Raw genomic sequence first — 21,092 nt, 5'->3', positions numbered from 1 at the left:
ATAGAATATTTAAGGGAGGAGACAAGGCGGAGACTTGGGCCCGCGTGTGCTCGTGCATGTGCACAAGATTTCACGGCAAAACCTGGTTACGCACTTATTGATACATCCAGATTTTTTTGTCCGTAAGTAACTTTCAAGATTTTCGCGCCCGCACTTTCTTGGTAGGAAATCCACGCACTTCTTTGTACATGAGGCCCCAGGCCTCGTGATGATGTCGCAAGATGATGTCGTATTCTTCTGCCCGTGTGAATCAATGAATGAAATCACAACTTTTTCTGTCAGGAAACTTATAAATGTCTATTCACCAAAGCTGCTGAATTGTAATGCAGCACAGTGTGTCTGTGCCTTTCTCCACAACCCAGACTGCCTTTACCCAGAAATAGATCTCTACAGCATTGGTGTGGTTTAGCTGTCAGGTGAACACCATTAAAGAGAAATATAGTCCCGGTCTGACTTCTCGCCGCCCTGCCTTCTCGGCGCTCTGATTTAAAGTCTTCTCCTCATCTCCTTCCAGGAGTCTTGTTGCCTAAATGTAGCAGATACAGCTACAACTGCTGATTTATGACAAAAAAGGCCTTCATCCATGAAGTATGAGATGAGTTGTGCAGCAGTACACAAGTTGTAGCTCTCTTCGCTTGTGAAACCAGTGATAGTTTGTACTCAGATGAATCCAATGTGTCGAGAGCTACTGAATAAAATATGTGCAGGTGGCCATGCTCTCTGATGCTAAGCTCTACCACCATATAGGGAGCAAATTATAATGCTTTCCTGCATGACACATAAAATAAATTTCACACCCATCACCAGAGGTGTCAAAAAAAGTTAACTTATCTGAGTAACTAGTAGACAAAAACATGACATGAGTTGCATTTGAAAGCTTAGACCCTCATCCTGCATTTAAATGTGTTCATTCAGATCTAACATACCCACCACTGACTTACATACTATAACCCACATTTTTAATTTAATAAAACCCCTCAAACCTCATGTACCTGAATGCTGCATCCATGCAGCTCCAGGCTAGCCTGGGAACTCCCATACTGCCTTTAGTTCTACACATTCGTTTCGATCTGAAAGACACTCACTTGTGATTAGGTCTGGTGTTAACCAGGCAAGCTCCAGGTGCCTTCAGTAGGTCAATGCTGCATATACGCAGCATCCAACATCAATGGGTTAATAATCGTTATATTTTTTTTGTGCTTCCCCAGGACCTGGTTCACCTGTGTAACTTCCACAACTATGACAACCTGCGGCACTTTGCCAAGAAGCTGGACCCACGTAGGGAGGGAGGTGACCAGAGGGTGAGTTTTGAACTTCCTTACCTGCGCCCAGTCCAGCCCGGGGACATGTGTCTAACCCATAACTCTGACTCATGCATTCTCTGTCTGTCTGTCTTTCTTTCTGGCTTTGTCTCAGTCCCTGTCTGTCTGCCTCTCTTCCTCACTCTCTCTCTGTTGTGCGCTTTGTCTGTCTGTCTGTCTCTCTGTGTGACTCTCTCTCTCTCTCTCTCTCTCTCTCTCTCTCTATCTCTCTGCCTCTCTAACCGTTCTGTGCTTCCTGTTTGGGCCAACGTGGATACCTGGCCCTTTCCAATGGGGTCAGATGTTGCCTTCTGTCTTTTTGGATAATGATGCGTTTCTGTGACAACCAAAAAGAAATCAAGCATGCTCGTTGTTATACTTCAGTGCCTGTGCCTTAGACACACACACACACACACACACACACACACACACACACACACACACACACACACACACACACACACACACACACACACACACACACACACACACACACACACACATACACAGCTCAATTTCTCACCACAGCTGGTCATGTAACTCTGCTTTCTGATCGCTTCTGTGTTTTACACCTGGCCCATACAGTACAGTACATACGACTATACACCTCACCACCTTACCTTTCACAGGACTCCTGAGAAGGGTCGCCTTCCTTCTACCTGTCTTTTAATCCGCAATTGTAATCCCGTCATCTTTCTCTCTTTCTTCTTTGTGTGTTGATGCACGTACAATACAATACACACTCTCACATGCACGCAAACATGTGCACGCACACACACGTGTTCGCGCACGCAAACATGTGCACACACACACAAACATGTACACACACACACACACACACACACACACACACACACACACACACACACACACACACACACACACACAAACTTTTTGATGCAGCCAGACTAACATGTCCTCCTCCACTCCTCCCTCCTCCTCGACCTCCACCTATCTACCCATCGCGCCTCCATGCCCACCCTGGCCTGGTGACAATCCATCCACCTCCCCCATTCCTCACCCTGGCGGTAGCAGCAGATTATCCGGCCCTTGGACTACGAGAGCTTGCAGCAGGAGCTGGCTCTCAAGGAGTCGCTCTGGAAGAAGGTCTCCCCCCGCGAGGCCCACAGCACCACGCGCTCCTCCACCCAGCTCTTCCGCATGGAGGGAGGCCTGGAAGGGGCTCTGGCTGGGGCAGTGGTCCCCGGGCCTGCTGGTGGGGCGGCTGGTGGTAGTGGTGCTGCTGGTACTACTGCTGAAGTTCATGTGCCTGTGGTCAGGGAGACACGGGAGACACGGAGCGCCATCTAGTGGGGAAAGGAAAGAAAACGGTGCCTTATTACCAGCCCAAACCAGGGGTCAATTTCTCGCAAGTGTATTTGTTAGCTAGAAATGCACCCCAGGACCCTGTCTCTCGAAAGTGTTGTTCCTAACAAGTTAGCACCTTCATTTTAAGGGAAATTGCATTGCAACCAAGTAAGTTGGTGACGTAGTTAGCAATGGCGCTTTCGAGAAACTCACCTTTCTTTTTTTCCCTGAAACCATGTTTATTCCCATTGAGAAGATTCAGATAGCCCTTTCTATACTACTGGGTTTACAGCAGCACTAACTGTTTTTTTTTTCCAACCTGTGAAATAATGTTTCCAAAACGGTTTCAGTGGGTTCCACAACTTGTAGCAGGGTGGAAAAAAAGCACTTCTGACCACTGTCCTTTGCCAGCCTCAGAAAGTTTAAAAGAGCAGACCATCTCTTTAGTGTTAAAAGAAGAGAAAACTCTGCTTTGAATCTACAGTATTTGTCAATCGTAGAGGAAAGCGACTTACTGTGGCTAATGTTGCTGTTAGTGTTAGTTACAGTATATTCAGCCTGCTGCTTCTGCCTCTCCTCATGCCAAGGACACATACACGTGAATATGGCAAAGCAAACTTTGCCATTCGTTCCTATGAGGGAGACGAAGGCAAGAGAACAGGAACGAAGCAAAGTGAAAATATTTTAGTTTAATATGATGTAAATGAGGAGCGAAATTCGCCTGCGGTGGCTATGCAAATCAACAAAATACATGTTTCATTCAATTTGATTGGCCTCGACCACCTAATGACAGTTGAGCTGTCAGAGGGAAACACTGAATTTCGACTCTCTTTGCTTCACTTGCTTCGCCTGCATGTGACCTCGGCGTCAGGCAAACTGTATTAAAACCATTTGAGGAGTAGCATTACATACTGTATGTGATATGAATTTTGGCAACATTTTTGAATAGACATCATTATGATGTCATAAGGACACTTCTATGGGAGCTGTAGAATGTTAAAGTAAAATTCTTGAAGAACCGGGAGGAAAAAATCCTTACTCCTCAAAGGGTTAATCAAATGTAGGCGATCGGAGAGAATGCAGTATTGAGTTACTGTTTACCTTTTACTTGAAGCTCTCTATGCAGCTGTGAAAAGGCTGGCGATGACAGACCAAAGCCATTATTGTTATTATTTTTATTATTATTATAGAAATGTAGTCTGACATTGCCAGTGAGCCTTCAAACCTATTGTTGCTGTATTAATTTAAGTTAACCCACTGATGCCTAAAATACTTGCAAAAAACGTCTGCCAATTGCCTAAGCCATTTTTGGGGAAAGGTACTGTCAGTGTAAAAACCTAAATAGCTCAGCCTCTGAAGCCTAAAAACATGACCCGCAACTTGCATTAGAACATTCAGCTCTAACATACCAACATGTTTAATTTAAAAATATATATCAAATCTGATGAGCCTAAATGCTAGGGTCAATGTTTGCACCATATTGCAGGCGGCATCAAGGGGTTAATATCCAGTGTTCCTCATTTGCTGACTGGAGACAGAATGATGGAATAGTGTTTCATGAATGACATATGTATGATACATGTATGTGTGTAAACATCTTTAACACTTTACACGTCACCAGCATCATACACATGACACGACAGTGTAATAATGCAGTCATTGACATAAACATTATGTGAGTGTCATCATTTTATGACTGTTGTCCTTAAGTGACATTCGGTTATGGTAAAGACAGCCCAAACAATGTCAACTTTTCATTAAAGATTCATGACATTGACATAATGTTTATGACTCGTCCATGATTGTCATAACAACGTTATGACACGATTAGGTCATGTGTATGACGCTGGCATCAAGTAAAGTGTAACAACATCTTTTGACTACCATGCCATTTTTGTTCAGATGTCACCATTACCACCTGTCTTTTTTGCATGTACATTTAGCATGGTTATTAAAAATCATGGAAGAGACTACTTTGCCAAAATTAAGACTTGGGGTGACACTAAATGTTTTTTTATTTATTTTATTTAAATTTTTTATATTGTGTTTATTTGTTTTAATGAGTGAAACTTTCACTTAGACTGAGATGTTATCATGTTGGTGTTACTGATGGTGTCCCTGAAATGGTCACTAAAATGTGTTTGGATTATTATGAAAATTGAAACAAAAATGATTTGAAATGTAGCAAATACAGACAAATTCAGTGAACTATTGCTAACTTCTTTTTCATGGCTTTCTTGATCAATTAATATTTGTTTTCATTCCGGTATGAAAGTATTTTACTTTTTCTTTGTAAACATGAATGAATCATCTCTTCTCTTGTAGTGTCATCAGTGGCCAATATATTTACTTCAACATGAATTACTGCTTCATTATAGAAAATATGTTTGTGGGTTTTTGTTGTTGTTGATGTTTTTTTCATTATATGATTTGTATTTTTTCCTCATGTCTGCAATGAATTTACATTAATAAATGCATAATATAAATAACTTAACATTTCCCTCTCGTGAGTTAAGAGTTATTAACTGTTTAATATTCAGCATGTTTATGTTTTGCAGTATGTTATTTGTTAATGGCTTGCATGTAGGTCCAACGGTTGAATAGCTAAAGATGGAGTTCCAGTTCATTTAAGCTAAAAAGTTTGTATGTTGCATTACTTACCGGTATTCAGGATGTCGTTGCTTTGCATGCTAAAGGAACCTGCAACATTTTCTTGTTGCCATGGAGTCCCTATGTAAACATTCTTTCTCTCCCCAGCTAACTTCGCTTCTGACTTCCTGGCAACCAGCCAGGCAACCCTCTCACCCCGTTGACTAATGCAGACTGCCACACGGCAATCTCTCTCTCTCACTCACAAGCGCACTGCAACACCTGAAGTGCTCTTGTTATTTACTCCTTCTATCTCCTTCACTCTCTCTCTCTCTGTGCTCCACTTGTGTTTGGCGGCCAAGCTTTGCACGCAGCACAAACATTTTTTTTGCATCTCTGCTCTCTCTCAGGTCAAGTCTGTCATCAACCTGCTGTTTGCAGCGTACACTGGGGATGTCTCTGCCCTGCGCAGGTAAGATACAGACAATGCCTGTTCTTTTAACCACACCTTCATTAAAGCAACACTATAGTTCATTCAAGCCCCATCCAAACCAGATCTACTGTACATACAGGGCTCTAAATTAACTTTTAGATACGTTAGCAGATGTTAAACCTAGTAGCCAAACACACACTCACTAATGGGTCAAAGTGGCTAGTAAGTTGGTGTTTTCTACCAGCCAAACTGAAATTTCACCAGCATTTGTCCAGTTGGTTGGTGGCAATTAGCAACCTTTACTATATGTAATATGTATAAAATGATTCATATATGGGCTAGTACATACTATAAAAGTGGCCCATATCTTTTTTTTTCCCACCTATAAGATACAGTATGTGTATAGCCATGTATTACATAATTTGTTCTCTGTTTACCATCCATTCACACCGTCACCGTGTGACTCGATGTCGTCTTCTCTGTGTGCAGGTTTGCATTGTCGTCAATGGACATGGAGCAGAGGGACTATGACTCCAGGACGGCTCTGCACGTAGCTGCAGCTGAAGGTATTTGAAGGAGCCATAGAGCTTGCTACAGTAGATTACATTTACCTCACACTTTTATCTAGCACAGGGTTTCCCAAACACCCCTGGGTGTGTGTGGCCTGCCACAAGGGGGTGCACAAGCTGAATAGAGCAATGGCAGATATGTGTGTTTTTATGGAACAGTAATGTGAATGTGTGTGAAAGTATGGTGAATTGTACACTTGAAGTGTCCATATGAAGTGTCATTCATAACTTCAAGACTCGTCATGCAACAAGTTCCATTGTAATGACGGAAGAAAAAAAAAATGTTTTTCCCAAAAGTGACTGGGCATAATGTGGAGTGATTTGCTGCCCCATAGCGCAGTGAAGCCATACTTCCTTGGCATCCGCACACCAAAACATTGGCTTAGGGGGTGTGCGAACCACATTAAAATGTACAATGAAGTGCGTACTAAAAAGAGTTAGGGAAGCACTGACCTGGCATATTACTATGACCAACATGTGTAGCTGTTATGACATCACATCACATACCACCACATCATAATGTACTGTAGCTCATACTCGTATCCATACAGTATAGAATTTCCCTGTAGTACAACTTAAAACGTTGGACAAACAGCCATATGTCCTGCTGATACAGACAGTTCCCCCCAGTGTCTCATTTGTGTGCGTGTGCGTGCGTGTGTCTTTCCTGTGGCAGGCCATTCTGAGGTGGTGAGGTTCTTGCTGGAAGCCTGCAAGGTCAGCCCAATTCCCAAGGACAGGTGAGGAGGACCAATTATTTTCAGAAGAAAAAAAAACAATGAACACATGACACAATCATGATAATAAGAATTATGATAATGTAATACTAAATAATGTCCATACCGTAATTCATCAGTAATGACAAACATTAACTCCTTGTCTGTGTCCCTCTGTGTCCGTCCATATGTTTGCTAGGTGGGGCAACACGCCCATGGACGAGGCGGTGCACTTTGGGCACCATGATGTGGTGACGATCCTGCAGGACTACGTCACCCAGTACAGCCCCAAGGAGCCTGCCGAGGACAAGGAGACCGCCGAGAAGAACCTGGACGGCCTGCTCTAGAGCACCACTCCCATGCCCTGGGCACCCTGGACTGCTCTAGAAACTCCTCTCCCATCCCCCCTCAACAGTGATGGGCAACTCTATACCAACCTCCCCAGCGCCTAAACAGTGATGGACAATCTGAATTCAGGAGCTTATACAATGCAATGCCTAAATGACCTGGTTTTACCCAGTGATGAGCGACCTGGATTCTAAAGAGAGAATCCACTGCCACATATTCCCAATTTCCTGGTTTTGCCTATTATCTGGGAATAGTGGAACTGGATTGTAGCTTCTCAATCCAGGTTGCCCAACACTGGTTTTTACCTGCCCACTTTCCAAATTTGGCCAGGGAATAACAGGTAATATGTAATAGGTGGCACTGGATTATAAGCTTCTGAATCCAGGATGCCCATCACTGGCCCTACCCCAACCTCCATTATTTAATGAATCTATGTATATACAGTATGTATTGTATTATATGTGGGAGTGTGAGAAGAAGTGTGTGTATGAATGGAATGCCAGTGAGGCTCCTGTGTCATTTTGTTTGGTACTACTAGTGTACAAGTGGATGGTGAATCATTGAAACGTTGAAATCTTTGTACAAGTTGCTGTATTTTTAAGATGAGGAAGAAAACAAGGAAAAAAGAAAAATGTTTAAAAAACCTAAGTATTTTGTAGCTGCTTCTGTTGACCTGTTCATGGTTGTGATATTTTTCCGACTTGGCGTTCTAGCTTTTTTGTCTTCTGTTTGTTCGTCGGTTTGTTTATTTTTCTGTGTTATGTAGTTACAGTAGTATAGTATCGCACATCTCCTCCCCTTTGCCATATAGCAGAGGTTTGTGGAACCATGAGACATCATTCCGGTTCTTAATTTGAGCTCCTGTTCTCTCGTCAATCGGTTCCTTCCTGTTCTGTGTTGTAGCGTGTTCTCATTGTGATCTCCTCTGTGGAACATATTACTGTTAATGCTGTGGAACTCTTACACCTTACTCGCCCTATGACACCTACTATACATAGTCGAGTTCCACAGCAAGAGTAAAGAAAATAAGTTATATATATATACATTATATGAATTATATATAAATATATGTGTATAAATATATAGAGATATAAATTTGTACATTCATGTACTGACGACACTAAAAAATATTCTGTCGTGTCGTTTAAAATTTGAGGTAGAGTTGAGGTTTAAGGATCTAGTGAGAGCAGAGTTTATCTGAGGTTTTTTTTTTTTTTGGAAGCTTCTTTGGATTCACAGGAATTAATGAGTCTTCATGAAGAAGCAGACAGATTGTGTCTGCTATGTCAAACAAACAAACAAAAAGGTCATCCTTCAGGTGAACTCTTGCATATAATGAATATCAGTTAAAAAATAGTGCATCTCTTTGCCTTTCCTCTGATCGTTCTTTTATTTTATTTTTTATTTGCAAAATGGTTAACTCCAAACTGAAATTGATTGTTTGAAGATATTTGCACTTTTTGTTGTCGTTGTGGTATTGATTGAATATTGAGGTAAGTGTGACAATCTGAAGAAAAGAATGTGTCCCTGACTTAGAAACGGAATTGTTGCATAGACACTGGCTGTATTGATTGTGATGTATTCCAGAATGCAGGCTTCATCACTTCAACAGAGTAAGAGCTCTGAACTCTTTTAGAGGAGTGCAGGAGGTTTATCTTACTATGAAACGATTCTGCAAGACTCTTTGGGTTTTCCACTGACTTTGCATTAACCCCAAAATTAAATTAAATTAAATTCTCAACTCAAATACTACTCCGGGGCACAAAAAAGGTGAACCAGATTTGTGTACCTCAGCGCTTTAAGCAAGAATCATTCACACTTAAGACCTCATTGGAAGTAGGCTAATTAAATGACAAAATTAAGACTGAAGTCCTTTAAGTGTTTAGCAACAGTGAACCAAAATGCATTAAGAACATGTTGCGAAGAATAAAACACAAAAGATTGAAATAAAAAACACCAAACATTGACTAATATACAACAAAGAGTTTTATTTTAGCTCTGGAAGACAGATGTAGCTGTATAGGGCAGTAGAAAATTAAGTGCTATCGATTGAACAGGACAGTATAGCTCATAGCTGAAAGTGCGCCGGGCAAGAAGCATCTTGATTAATTCATATTAATTTGGCCTCACAACAGATGAAATGTATTAAGAGCAGGATGGCTACACAGCGCACACTGGACGGTGAGGGGAGGTTGAGAGATACAAGCACACTGATTGTTTAAACTGTACAAAAAAAATAGTTGAGGAAGGGGGAAAAAAACACCACTTGAAAAAAATGATATTGTCATGACGTTATTGTGTGACGAAGTAACTTAACACTGCTAACTGGTTGTATGTTGGTGTGTGTGTGTAAAATTATGTATGAGTTGTCAGAAACATTACAACACGGTGAGGCGGAAAAAAAAAGAAAGAAAAAAAAACGAGACACTGGGAAAATATCAGGGGGGGGGACGGACGCTACCTTGGTAGCTACTCATGATAGCATTACATAAAAATGTTATTCACCTGGGCTTTTTACAGTTTACTCTGTAAACTATAAAAATGACGTTGCTACAGTGATGCACCATAATTGAATTGAATTGACTACTAGGTACACTTATCTCTGAATGTACGGCATCAATATTTCAAAGAGTTTGTTTCCCTGTCTTACCTCCTTTTCTCTTTTTAGGCATTAGCTTACTGTGCTTATGGATGTGTGTTGCTGTTGCAGACTTTGAAAAAAATATTTATTTCACTTACCAACACAAAAAAATAAAGATAAAAATAATAATAAAAAATATTAAAACTGACTTCTGATTGTGGCTTTATTGACTAACTTCCCGTTGCTTGCTGTGATGAGAAAATATAATAAAAATGAGTAGAGCAGGGGCGAAACACAGCAGTTTCGTAAATAAACTATGCAATGGATACTTCACAGTAACATCTCACAGCGGTGTGGCGAAGAGAGGAGTCCTACGGACTGGTGGAACACTCCAGATAACGAAGCCAGTCAGGGAAGTTGACAGGGGTCAGTTGTCTCGGGCCCAGGGAGAGAGGGGGCCCAAAATTGATTTCCATTACATTCTAAGTGTTGGATGGGGGGCCTTTATGATGAGTTTGGCTGTCAGCTGTCCTGAGTACAGTGCAGTACTACCCCTCCTCCTAGTAACTGTTTTCCATTGTCATTTTCAAATGTTAGTGATAGGAGGAATGGACTCTTTTTGAAATGTCTCCTTTTACCCAATCACTAACAGTTTCTCAATTCGGAAATTCCAGGTCTCTGTACGAAATCATTTAATACAAGGTATGTTAAGACCAGACTATATATTTATATATATATATCGGTGTGGACCTCATACTTTGCCCAAAGGGGCTGGCTTATTCCTGGATCCCATTCTCTGTAGTCTTGGGGATGGAGGGAGAGAGAGAGAGGGAGGTGTGGCATTGAAGGATGGAGTGATTTTCCCCTCATCTCATTTCCTGCTTCAAGACTCCATGGAGCATGTTGGCTCTAACATGCCGTTGTCGTTTTCATCCTGGTATATCTGAAATGGGCAAAGGGAGGGAGAAGGGGAAAATTGTGTCAGTGTTCTCTTCCTTCCCTCCTAAACATTAAAAGCTAATGAAGACAACCTCTACAATTCCATAATTACCGGTATTTTAAATTGGAGAAAATTAGTTACAATGCATCAATGAGATATGTTGTGTAAGCATGGATTTGTGACGAAAGCAGAAGAAAGACAAAAGTGCAGTACGTACATTGGGGTCATTGATTAGGAGATCCGGGACCTGAATCAGACAGAAGGGGAGAGAGGAGTGAGAGACAATCACATCACTGCACACCAGAAGATATTATTTACAACACCAGTCATTGTAGCAGCACTGGGCAAAGCTCACTAATGCATCTAGGAGTGTTTTTCAACCACTCTGCCAGGGAACTCTAGGCTCCCCATCTCACATGGCTAAAAAAAACCAAACTAATGATGAAAGCCTTTAAAAGGTACATTATGTAGGATAGTGGCTAGAGTAGGTATTGCAACTATGCTGTTAATTGGAACTGCTGCCTTTTCATTACTATTCATCAGGTAAAAAAACCCTAATATTTATTAGTATGACCAGAGTACAGTATGTTTTGCTGCTAATGATAACTATTACTGGAAATTCAAAATGACGGACATGGACAAGTAGTTGGGTCATTTATGGAAGTTCCGTGACTGTGGAGAGGAAAGGTTCGTTTCTCACTGGATTCATCTATAAAGGTTAAATTAAAGGTCTGCTCATACAGTACTGAGTTCAGTTATGGACAGTAAAATTACAAGTAGGCTATGCAGAAGTCATCTGAAAGGTAAAAAAGATGAATATTTGTGGTTGATGAGAATTAAACTGTTGATTAGTCGGGTTGGGTCATAATGTGAGGTTCCGTGACAAACCTTCATCTTTTTTTACCTTTCAGATGAATTCTGCATAGCCTACTTGTAATTTACTGTCCATAACTGAACTCAGTATGACCAGACCTTTCATTTGAGCCTAATATTAAGGCTCTCTGACGATTTTGAAAAATTGACATTTAAAGAGCCAAAGGTGGCAGCCATCTTGAATTTGAAGGTCAAAAATAGGTCAAATCAATAAATCTACATTATTTGTGAATTTCTTGCCCCAAATAGTCTCAAAAACAATGTATTATGCAGCACTGTGGGTAAAACCATTAAAAAGCTAATTTCCAGCTTGGCTGGCAGCAGCCATTTTGGATATAGGGCTCTAAAAAAAATTCCCCACATTTTTGGGAGGGGCACCCAGGCTCATTTTTTTAATTTAACCTTTATAGATGACAAATCCAGTGAGAAACGAACCTTTCCTCTCCATGGTCACGGAACTGCTATAAATGACCCAACTAAAGATCCACCTTTTCATACACGAAAAGTGTAATTTTTCCAGTCATATTGATGGTGGTGGTTAAGTAATCGTGAAAAAGGTAACATTTGTGAATGAGCAGTATGAATTCTGGAAATAAATAACTAAAATTATTATTTAATATTATACCTTTAACAGTTAATAAGCACAACACTAATAGAAAAGCAGTGATGTAGATCAGTGGTTCTTAACCTGGGGTGCGGGCACCCCCTGGGGGTGCGCCAGACATTTTAAGGGGTGCGCGGAATTTTGTTTGTGTTGAGATTGTGACCAAAATTCTGCTTCCAAACATTATAATTAGATCAAATCAAGACCAAATTTAAACGTGTTTTGGTCCCCATATGAAGTCATTAAAGTATTGATTAATGTCTAAAGCTAGAATTACTGTAATTAATCACTCAAATATTTTTTTTTTGTGCGTATACATGCGTAGACGCTTAGGTTGGGGGTGCACGGCTTGTCTTGGGCACAGGTTCGGGGGTGCTTCAAGAAAAAAAGGTTAAGAACCACTGCTGTAGAGTACAGTACCATGCTTTCCAGCACCCCGAATTCCTCAGGTGACATGGGCATGATGCTGTCCTGAAGCTCAGACGGAGACCTGGGAGGGACACACAGAGAAAGTGACGCAAGTCAAACCAACGTATTAATCTGTTCTCTTATCAGTCGAATTTAGTTTGATGATTCTCTCTCTACGGGAGGTCAGGGAGCTCTTCCCTTCTCGTTCAGAAAAGCTCAGAGGATTAATGGTGGAAAGAGGACCTGCGCATGCGCGGCCCCCATTTTATACTAGGGGTGTAAATCACAGCCTCCATGACGATATGATTCAATATCGAAATGTTACTATTCCATGCGATTCAATTATTTTCGATACTCAAGTATCCCCCTTGATACGATACAATACGATTCGATTCAACCTTTTTACAATTCCTTTGGGAAGGGGCCAGCGATTCGATTACTTTCAATACTTAAATATGCACCACGATACGATGCGATTCGATTCAATCGTCAGATTATATCACGATATATCGATAAATTTCTATTATTATTTACACCCCTATTTTATACCCTCTCAAGGAGTGGCTACAGGTCCTCACAGCTTATACCTTGCGGCGTGATTATAAAGGTGCTTCGGTGGATGTCTCATACGATGAGGACCTCCCGTAAGGGAATCGTCTCTCTCATTCTCCCTCAGAGAACCGGGGACATATACATGTCCTATTGTTTTCTTGTTCTTGCTCATGCCATCTCTGGGTTAAACAAGCGGATAAAAAGGATTTGAAGTCATTTTCTTTTGTCTAGTGTTTTTTATGGTGTCCTCAAGTCCTTTTTACCTGCTTGTCCAGCACTTTGCTCAGCTGCCTCTGTTGTATTTTTAAAGAGCTTTAAATATAAACTTAACTTAAGAAAAAGGGGAGACAGAGGTCGACTGTTCAATTATTGTTTTCCATTAATTACCCAGACAATAGTAGCCATTAATGCATCATTTAGTTTGCTCATCTTCGTAGCCATTTCTTTCTTCCAACAGAAAATTCCATTAGTGTTGCTTGCTTCACTCAATTCCCTTGCATGCATCACCACAGTGTCCTGCTTTTTTGGAAGGAAATTGGTTGTGAAGAAAAGACACTTACACTTCAGACACAAAGATGAGCTCCGTCCCTATGTAGCCATCTGAGCTCCTAACACTTGGGGTCGCAGGCTCTGAAACACACACACACACACACACACACACACACACACACACACACACACACACACACACACACACACACACACCAAATCAAAATGGCCACAGTTATGGCAAACATCAAAATCACATTTCTTTCCTGGAATGTTTTGATTGGCCCATCAGGGATTATAATACTAGAATGCTTGGCCACAGGTCTGAAGGGCTTTCAAGGCAAGCTGTTGTCCAGTTGCTTACAATTTTACACTTTAAAACAACTTTAAACTTTAAACAACTTACTGTCTTTGGGCTTGTAGAAGGCTTGGTCTCATGATTCTGATGTTGTAACGAACTTACTGTCTTTGGGCTTGTAGTACTTGTTGAAAGTGAGGTCTAACTAACTTACTGTATTTGAGGTTGTAGCACTTATTGAAAGGTGTGTCTAAAATACAGTAAGTTACTATTTTTGGGATTGTAGCACTTGAAGGTTTGATGTTGTAACTATAACGGTATACTGTAACTAACGTACTGTCTTTGGGCTTGTAGTACTTGTTGAAGGCCGTGTCCTTTGGGATGTCAGGGTAGAGGAAGCGGAGGGGGTGTTCCGGAATGTTCTCCGCGGCCATGACGCGGTAGTTCCGGATGATGTCTGGCAGCGTGACGGCAGACAGCTCTTTCTTAGTGTAGGGCTCCACCGAGCGCACGTGAGGCTCCACTGTTGCACACACACAAACAAGTCATAAATGAAAAGTGAAGTGAAAGCCCATTGGGAAACTCCAACTTCCATTGTCATTGTGACACAGCACTCCACAGCACACAAGTGAACACTGCACACTGCACACAACGAAATTGCATTTATGCCTCAGCCGTGCAAGGGGGCAGCCCTCAGTGGCGCCCCATGGGGAGCAGTGCGGTGGGACGGTACCATGCTCAGGGTACCTCAGTCATGGAGGAGGATGGGGGAGAGCACTGGTTGATTACTTCCCCCACCAACCTGGCGGGTCGGGAGTCGAACCGGCAACCTCTGGGATGCAAGTCTGACGCCCTAACCGCTCACCCATGACTGTCATAAATGACATGTGGTCAATGTAATATGCATGTGTGTCAGTGGCGTTACAGCAGTAGCACACATCAGGGCGACGCAACGACAGGAAGTGACACTATTGTATGGAATTGTTTTTGTTTGGTTTGTTTCTAGTGGACCATCTACAAAGTATTTAGTGGTTGGTGTGCTGCAATGAATATGCTGCTAAAATACATTTATGGGCATTAGATGCCGTTGCGCCACCTGACGTCTGAGCCCAAAAGAACGGTCTTTCGCCCGTGTGTGGTGTGTGCATGGCCTCGATGGTGTTTTTTTTTTTTAATCTATATACAGGGGTGAAAGTGAAAAAAAAAATCTTGAGCCTGAACTTTCCCCTGCTCTAACGACGACGACAAGATACTGCATAGTGACGCAACGTAGGCCTATTTTGACACATTATTCAAACATTTAATAGCCTGTGTATGACCATTATTCAAGCCTGATAGTAGAATAAAATCCTGAACCTGTAACTTTCTGAGATGAGAATAAGCTAATGGCTAAATGTTATCAATGTTGTTATTTTTTGCAAACTCTGTCAAGCCTGAAATCAGGCATGGAGCCTGAATACTATCAGCCCTGTATATAGCAAGTAATGCAAATAGTGTTACATTGCACTGTGTGTGTGTGTGTGTGTGTGTGTGTGTGTGTGTGTGTGTGTGTGTGTGTGTGTGTGTGTGTGTGTGTGTGTGTGTGTGTGTACCTGCAGGTGTGTGTTCGACCCAGCTGAACGTGATGGCTCCGTCTCGGTTGCTCTCGCTAAAGCGCAGCAGGAAAGTTCCGGGTTGCCGGTTCATAAGCAACTCCTTGGAACGCTCCTTACTCACAAAACCCATGATGTACCTAAACGCACGCACGCACGCACACACGCACGCACAGTTAGTATACCTTGGAGCACTCACAAAGCTTACTTCACAAAGCCTATGATACGGCCACACAAACACACAGGCAAAACACTCATGCAAGCAGACATACACATCCACACACACACACAAATACACACAGAGACAAGCACACACATACACACAAGCGTGCACACACACACACACACAAATACACACAGAGACAAGCACACACATACACACAAGCGTGCACACACACACACACACTTTTCTGTCAAATCCACACATCTCACAAAACATTTAGCATGTTCAGACTATATTCACATTTTTAGACATAGTGTGTGTGTGTGTGTGTGTGTGTGTGTGTGTGTGTGTGTGTGTGTGTGTGTGTGTGTGTGTGTGTGTGTGTGTGTGTGTGTGTGTGTGTGTGTGTGTGTGTGCCCATCATTCCATAGGCTCACAGAGGTGGAAAGTAACTAATTACTTTACTCGCGTTACTGTAACTGAGTAGCTTTTTTGTGTACAAGGACTTTTTAAACTACTTTTTAAAATGTGTAATTTTACTTTTACTGAAGTACATTTTCTTTCGAGTAATGTACTTAGGTACATTTTGCAGCACTAGCGCTACTGAGTAAAAAAAAAAAAACCCTCTAGAATTTTAGCCTAGTTTATAAAGAGTTGGCGCGTGCGACCTGTCTCTCACTCAAACGATGATGGCTGACATGGAGGCTGACGATGGAGATTCACTTAACTCAGAGGAGATCAACATTAGCTGTTCTTCCTCTAACCCAGTGCACCCCTTGCACATCTAGAGGCAGAAAACACTGATTGTTAAAAAGTAACTTTTTACTTTTACTCAAAGTACATTTTAAATTATTTACTTTTTACTTGAGTAGATTTTTTGACTGGTAAATGTACTCGTACTTGAGTACATTTTCAACAGAGTAACAGTACTTGTACTTGAGTACAATATTTTAGTACTCTTTCCACCTCTGCAGGCTCAGTAGGTGTGTGTGTGTGTGTGTGTGTGTGTGTGTGTGTGTGTGTGTGTGTGTGTGTGTGTGTGTGTGTGTGTGTGTGTGTGTGTGTGTGTGTGTATTACCCGTCGTTCCACAGACTCAGCAGGTGTCTCTTGGTGAGGTCCAGTATGCCGTCTATCCACAGCCAGAAAGTGAATTTCTGATCATTGCCACCCTGTTAGACAAGAGGACAGGCAGGGGATGAGTGTGTGTGTGTGTGCGTGCGTGCGTGCGTGCGTGCGTGCATTAAAAAGTTCCCTGTTGCTCAGGGGACGGACGGGAGATAAGTGTGAATATTTGTGTGCGCTCCCATGCCAGAGAGGCGTAAAAGGTGTGTGTGTGTATGTATTACTGTATTCAAAAGTTCAAGTATGACCGTTGTGTCCCTGCTAAGGAAAAGAGGAGTGGGGGTATATGGGAGTGCGTCATTGACAGTAATTAATCTCCACCAATCAAATGGTGGGTGACTCAGCCACAAATCATAATGAAACTTTGTGGAACCTTTTCCGTTTCATTTCCATGGTACACTACACTGTGCTTTATACAGGAAAGAAACTGCACAATGGCATTAAAAAAAGGATCACAAGTATTCTAGAACCATTTATTTAATTGGAACCATTCGTAAAAGGTTCTAGAATGCTCGAGTGTTCCGCCCAGCTGAAGTATTCTAGAACCATTTAGTTGGGCCACTCACCCTGCAGAACATATTCCAGGACACGGCTGCCTCCGGGTCTTTCGCTGCCTTAGGTCCTGCAAGAACACACACTGATCACTTAGTGCTGCACAACACCATCAATCTATATACCATACAGTTTATACACAAATATCCATACATACACACAAAAAGATATACAGTTAATAAAGACAATACACAATTACTTTTGTCACTGCTTTACGTCTAGTAAACTTATCAACAAATCTTATCAACTGGTGTGGACAAAACACTACATTATACCAGAAATATTCTAGTAAGGGGAGATAGGACAGGTACATAGACATTAACGGTGAAGATTCGTAACGCAAATATGGCGTCTACCCGCACATCTCCCGCCTTTCTGGTAACAAGAGCCAATGTGCCTGCTGAGCTGCGTTGCCAGTGATCCAATCATCTGGCTGCATCGGCGCACGCGAAATTATGCACATGCTCAGTTGTGAAAAGCCGTTGCTCTCGTGCCGTTATGGAACTACTGCGCCTGCGCTCTGTCAAAAAAAACCGTGAGAAAAGTGGCTCAAAAAGCTTTATTTTGACTCGTATGACACAACCAAGTAGTCTAGATTGATCAGTTTTTCACGGTCGTTTCAACCATATGGTTTTCACAACCGCTGGGTTCCCCTCCTACACTCAGTTTCCCCATTCATTTTTCCCATTGACTCTCAGATCTGGTCTACTTAATCGCGAAATAGCACCCCGGAGGCGTCACCAAGATGGCCGCCATATGTCCCCTCTCATTCTAAAATCTCTCTGATTATACAACCAGCCCTCAGCTGTTCTTCAGTACCTCCTAAATTATAGTGTAAGGAGAGAGGGATTGCCAGCATTCATGTGTAACCAGTCACACTCCAATTCCTGTAGGGAGAGTGTGTTTGTGTTTGTGTGTGAGGGGGAGAGAGAGAGAGAGAGAGAGAGAGAGAGAGAGAGAGAGAGAGAGAGAGAGAGAGAGAGAGAGAGAGAGAGAGAGAGAGAGAGAGAGAGAGAGAGAGAGAGAGAGAGAGAATGTGTGGGAGAGGTAACTGACTCAGAGGACCAGCCGGAATTTCACTGGAAATTGGCAGCTGATCTGTCCACACAGCTATCGGTTGTGTCTCCATCAAGGACAAATGACAGAAAAGTCCCTACCCATGTACGGGACAGGACAGGGCGGGTGTTCTGAGAAATACCTTGCCTCATTAAACAGGCCACGCCCTCCTAGCGACGCAACACCTTCAGCGTTGCTTCTAGTCAGGCCAGGAGCAATACAAATATTGTGGAACTCCAACCTCCAATCAACTTCGAGCAGCTCCAACAACCCTGGGTAGATGCATGTTCAAGGCAGTGGCGTGGTTTAAGCAGAGATATTTTATTGGGACTAACAAAATGTTTGGCTTCAACTTCGGCACAGCCTATTCTGGCCTCGACCAGTAGCAAACAGAGGGAGGCGGGTTAACCAGGCCGGTTGGGAATCGTTATTAGTCATCTTCTTGGTCAGAGCAAACTCTCAGTAAGAGAGCAAACTTTTTTCCATTGCCAAGGCAATCAAATTCTATCAGGACTGTGATTAGCAAAGGCCGAAAAGCAGGAAAATATATCAGAGAATATTATGTGTTAAGAGTTGCGCACATACGCACGCACATCTCTGCGGCGGCTATGCTACCAACCTAAAAGTTTCTCTCCCAGCATGCCTAGCTGCTCGTCGTTAAGTCCCCTCTTGGTGATGGAGGAGAACTGCCAGCTCAGCACGCGCATCAGCTGCCCCCACGTGGCCGACGGGGGCTTCAGGAAGAAACCCAGGTTCTACAGACACGCACACGAACATGCACGCACGCACACAAGAACAAAGAAAAAAGCAGTGACTGACATGTCATACCAAACAAAAAAAAGTAAGATTATGAGGTCAAAGCCATTCCTTAAGTATGCAGCAGACACCCTTGCAGATGAAGGAATGAATACATGAATGTGATTCTGTGTGCTGTGTATGTGTGTGTGTATGTGTGTGTGTGTGTGTATGTGTGTGTGTGTGTTACCTGGGCTTCAGTAGTCAGCATGTTGTACCACATGATGGAGGCCCAGCCACACGGCAGCTGGCACACATTGGAGATGACCACCACCGGCAATGAACTAGTCTGCAGCAGAGAGAGAGAGAGAGAGAGAGAGAGAGAGAGAGAGAGAGAGAGAGAGAGAGAGAGAGAGATCAAGAGAGAGAGAGGAAGAGAGAGCAAGAGAGAGAGAGAGAGAGAGAGAGAGAGAGCAAGAGAGAGAAGGGCGAGAGAGAGAGAGATCAAGAGAGCGAGCAAGAGAGAGAGAGAGAGAGAGAGAGAGAGAGAGAGAGAGAGAGAGCAAGAGAGAGAGAGAGAAAGAGCAAGAGAAAGAGAGAGAGGAAGCGAGAGATAGAGAAAGAGAGAGAGAGAGAGAGAGAGAGAGAGAGAGAGAGAGCAAGAGAGAGAAGGGGGAGAGAGAGAAGTTACTAAAAGTTTTTGAACACAAGTTAAAATAAGACATTGTGAACTTTTAACAACAATGCGCACACGCAAGTGTGTGTGTGTGTGTGTGTGTGTGTGTGTGTGTGTGTGTGTAAGTACCTCCAGGTTGATGACTTGTCCCCCATGAACCAGTTCTGCTTCAAAGTTGAAGATGTGAAGCTCCTCAGTCACGATGAGAGGCCCCTAGTATTGGTGAAGATAGATAGACACACTTCCATTAAACAAAACACACACACACGCACACACTATTCAGACAAGAAGCCATTCCGACAGGCAACTTTCAAGTAGTTAACATGGTTAGAAGTGAGGTCAAGAGCGGATGTTTTTTTTCTCTCATTCCCATTCAGTGTCAATCTCTCCAAGTAAAAGCTCTTAGCCAACACCAACTCAATTCTAACTCAATTTGAAGTCCTTAGTGAGACACATTATTGTGGCATTAAGAGATTTGATTAAGTCCAGCCTTTGGCGCCCTGACACTTCATGCAACCTTGAGTTCCAGCGCATTCACTCTCTTTCTGTTTGTGAATGTGAGTGTGTGTGCAGAAAGGTTTTATGGATATGACGAGAGAGTTCACTCGCGACTTTTCCGGGTGGTACTGCACTCTCGGGCCCGCCAACGGAGGAGCGCAGACTACATTCCTAATGAAGGGGCTGCGCTCGCTGAACTGCAGGCATGGGTCGAATTTTCAGGCCAACAGGTAACTGTGTTCCACCAGGAAAATAGAGCATGTGGGAATTGAAAAGGTGGTTTGTGGTACGGATGCAGGTTGCCCACCAGTCAGCATTTTGGTAACCAGTGTGCTATAACCGGCAGGGAAACAGTCACCTGCACTGTTGTGATAACAGCTTGTGTGTCTCTATCTATTTTTCTGTTTGTCTGTCTGTCTCTCTCTCTCGCTCTTTGTCTCTGTCTTGCCGTTGCCAATATCTCCCTCACCTCAGCCCCGGCATGACTCAGTTCAATATGCTGTGCTTCAAAGCAGCAATAAAAAGATGGTGTCAGGATTCAGGAACTTCCTCCGCCCCCACACTTCCAGGGAAATGTGTCTACCCACATACTCTCTCTTGTCCTGTCTTTTTCTCCCTCCTCCCCCTGTCTTTTTATCTCTTCCTCTCCATTTGAACTCATCAATGTGTAAAGGATGTCATGCCCTAC

At 42.6% G+C, this 21,092-nt stretch overlaps 2 protein-coding genes across 5 annotated transcripts in view; one reads left to right on the top strand and one right to left on the bottom strand.

Annotated features, from left to right (window-relative positions):
* The window catches only part of LOC134459200 (glutaminase kidney isoform, mitochondrial-like), a 61,217-nt gene extending 52,643 nt beyond the window's left edge, over nt 1-8,574 (top strand). For all 4 annotated transcript variants that reach the window (XM_063211496.1, XM_063211494.1, XM_063211495.1 and 1 more), the window contains 5 exons: nt 1,209-1,301; nt 5,609-5,670; nt 6,121-6,197; nt 6,877-6,940; nt 7,116-8,574. In XM_063211496.1, the coding sequence (XP_063067566.1) occupies nt 1,209-1,301; nt 5,609-5,670; nt 6,121-6,197; nt 6,877-6,940; nt 7,116-7,263 (444 nt within the window). In that variant the 3' untranslated portion in view covers nt 7,264-8,574. The remainder of the gene's footprint in view (nt 1-1,208; nt 1,302-5,608; nt 5,671-6,120; nt 6,198-6,876; nt 6,941-7,115) is intronic.
* LOC134459199 (signal transducer and activator of transcription 1-alpha/beta-like) overlaps nt 8,540-21,092 on the bottom strand; it is a 31,856-nt gene continuing 19,303 nt past the window's right edge. The window contains exons 15-25 of the mRNA XM_063211492.1: nt 20,036-20,119; nt 19,481-19,579; nt 19,115-19,250; nt 17,454-17,509; nt 16,843-16,934; nt 15,602-15,741; nt 14,347-14,532; nt 13,783-13,852; nt 12,683-12,752; nt 11,003-11,032; nt 8,540-10,788 (exon numbers count right to left, since the gene is read on the bottom strand). Of these exons, the coding sequence (XP_063067562.1) occupies nt 10,729-10,788; nt 11,003-11,032; nt 12,683-12,752; nt 13,783-13,852; nt 14,347-14,532; nt 15,602-15,741; nt 16,843-16,934; nt 17,454-17,509; nt 19,115-19,250; nt 19,481-19,579; nt 20,036-20,119 (1,023 nt within the window). The 3' untranslated portion in view covers nt 8,540-10,728. The remainder of the gene's footprint in view (nt 10,789-11,002; nt 11,033-12,682; nt 12,753-13,782; nt 13,853-14,346; nt 14,533-15,601; nt 15,742-16,842; nt 16,935-17,453; nt 17,510-19,114; nt 19,251-19,480; nt 19,580-20,035; nt 20,120-21,092) is intronic.

This window comes from Engraulis encrasicolus, chromosome 12 (genome assembly GCF_034702125.1).
Source record: "Engraulis encrasicolus isolate BLACKSEA-1 chromosome 12, IST_EnEncr_1.0, whole genome shotgun sequence".
Classification (NCBI taxonomy): domain Eukaryota; kingdom Metazoa; phylum Chordata; class Actinopteri; order Clupeiformes; family Engraulidae; genus Engraulis; species Engraulis encrasicolus.
Note: the sequence above shows the minus strand (reverse complement) of the source record. Positions and strands in the feature narration are given on the sequence as shown.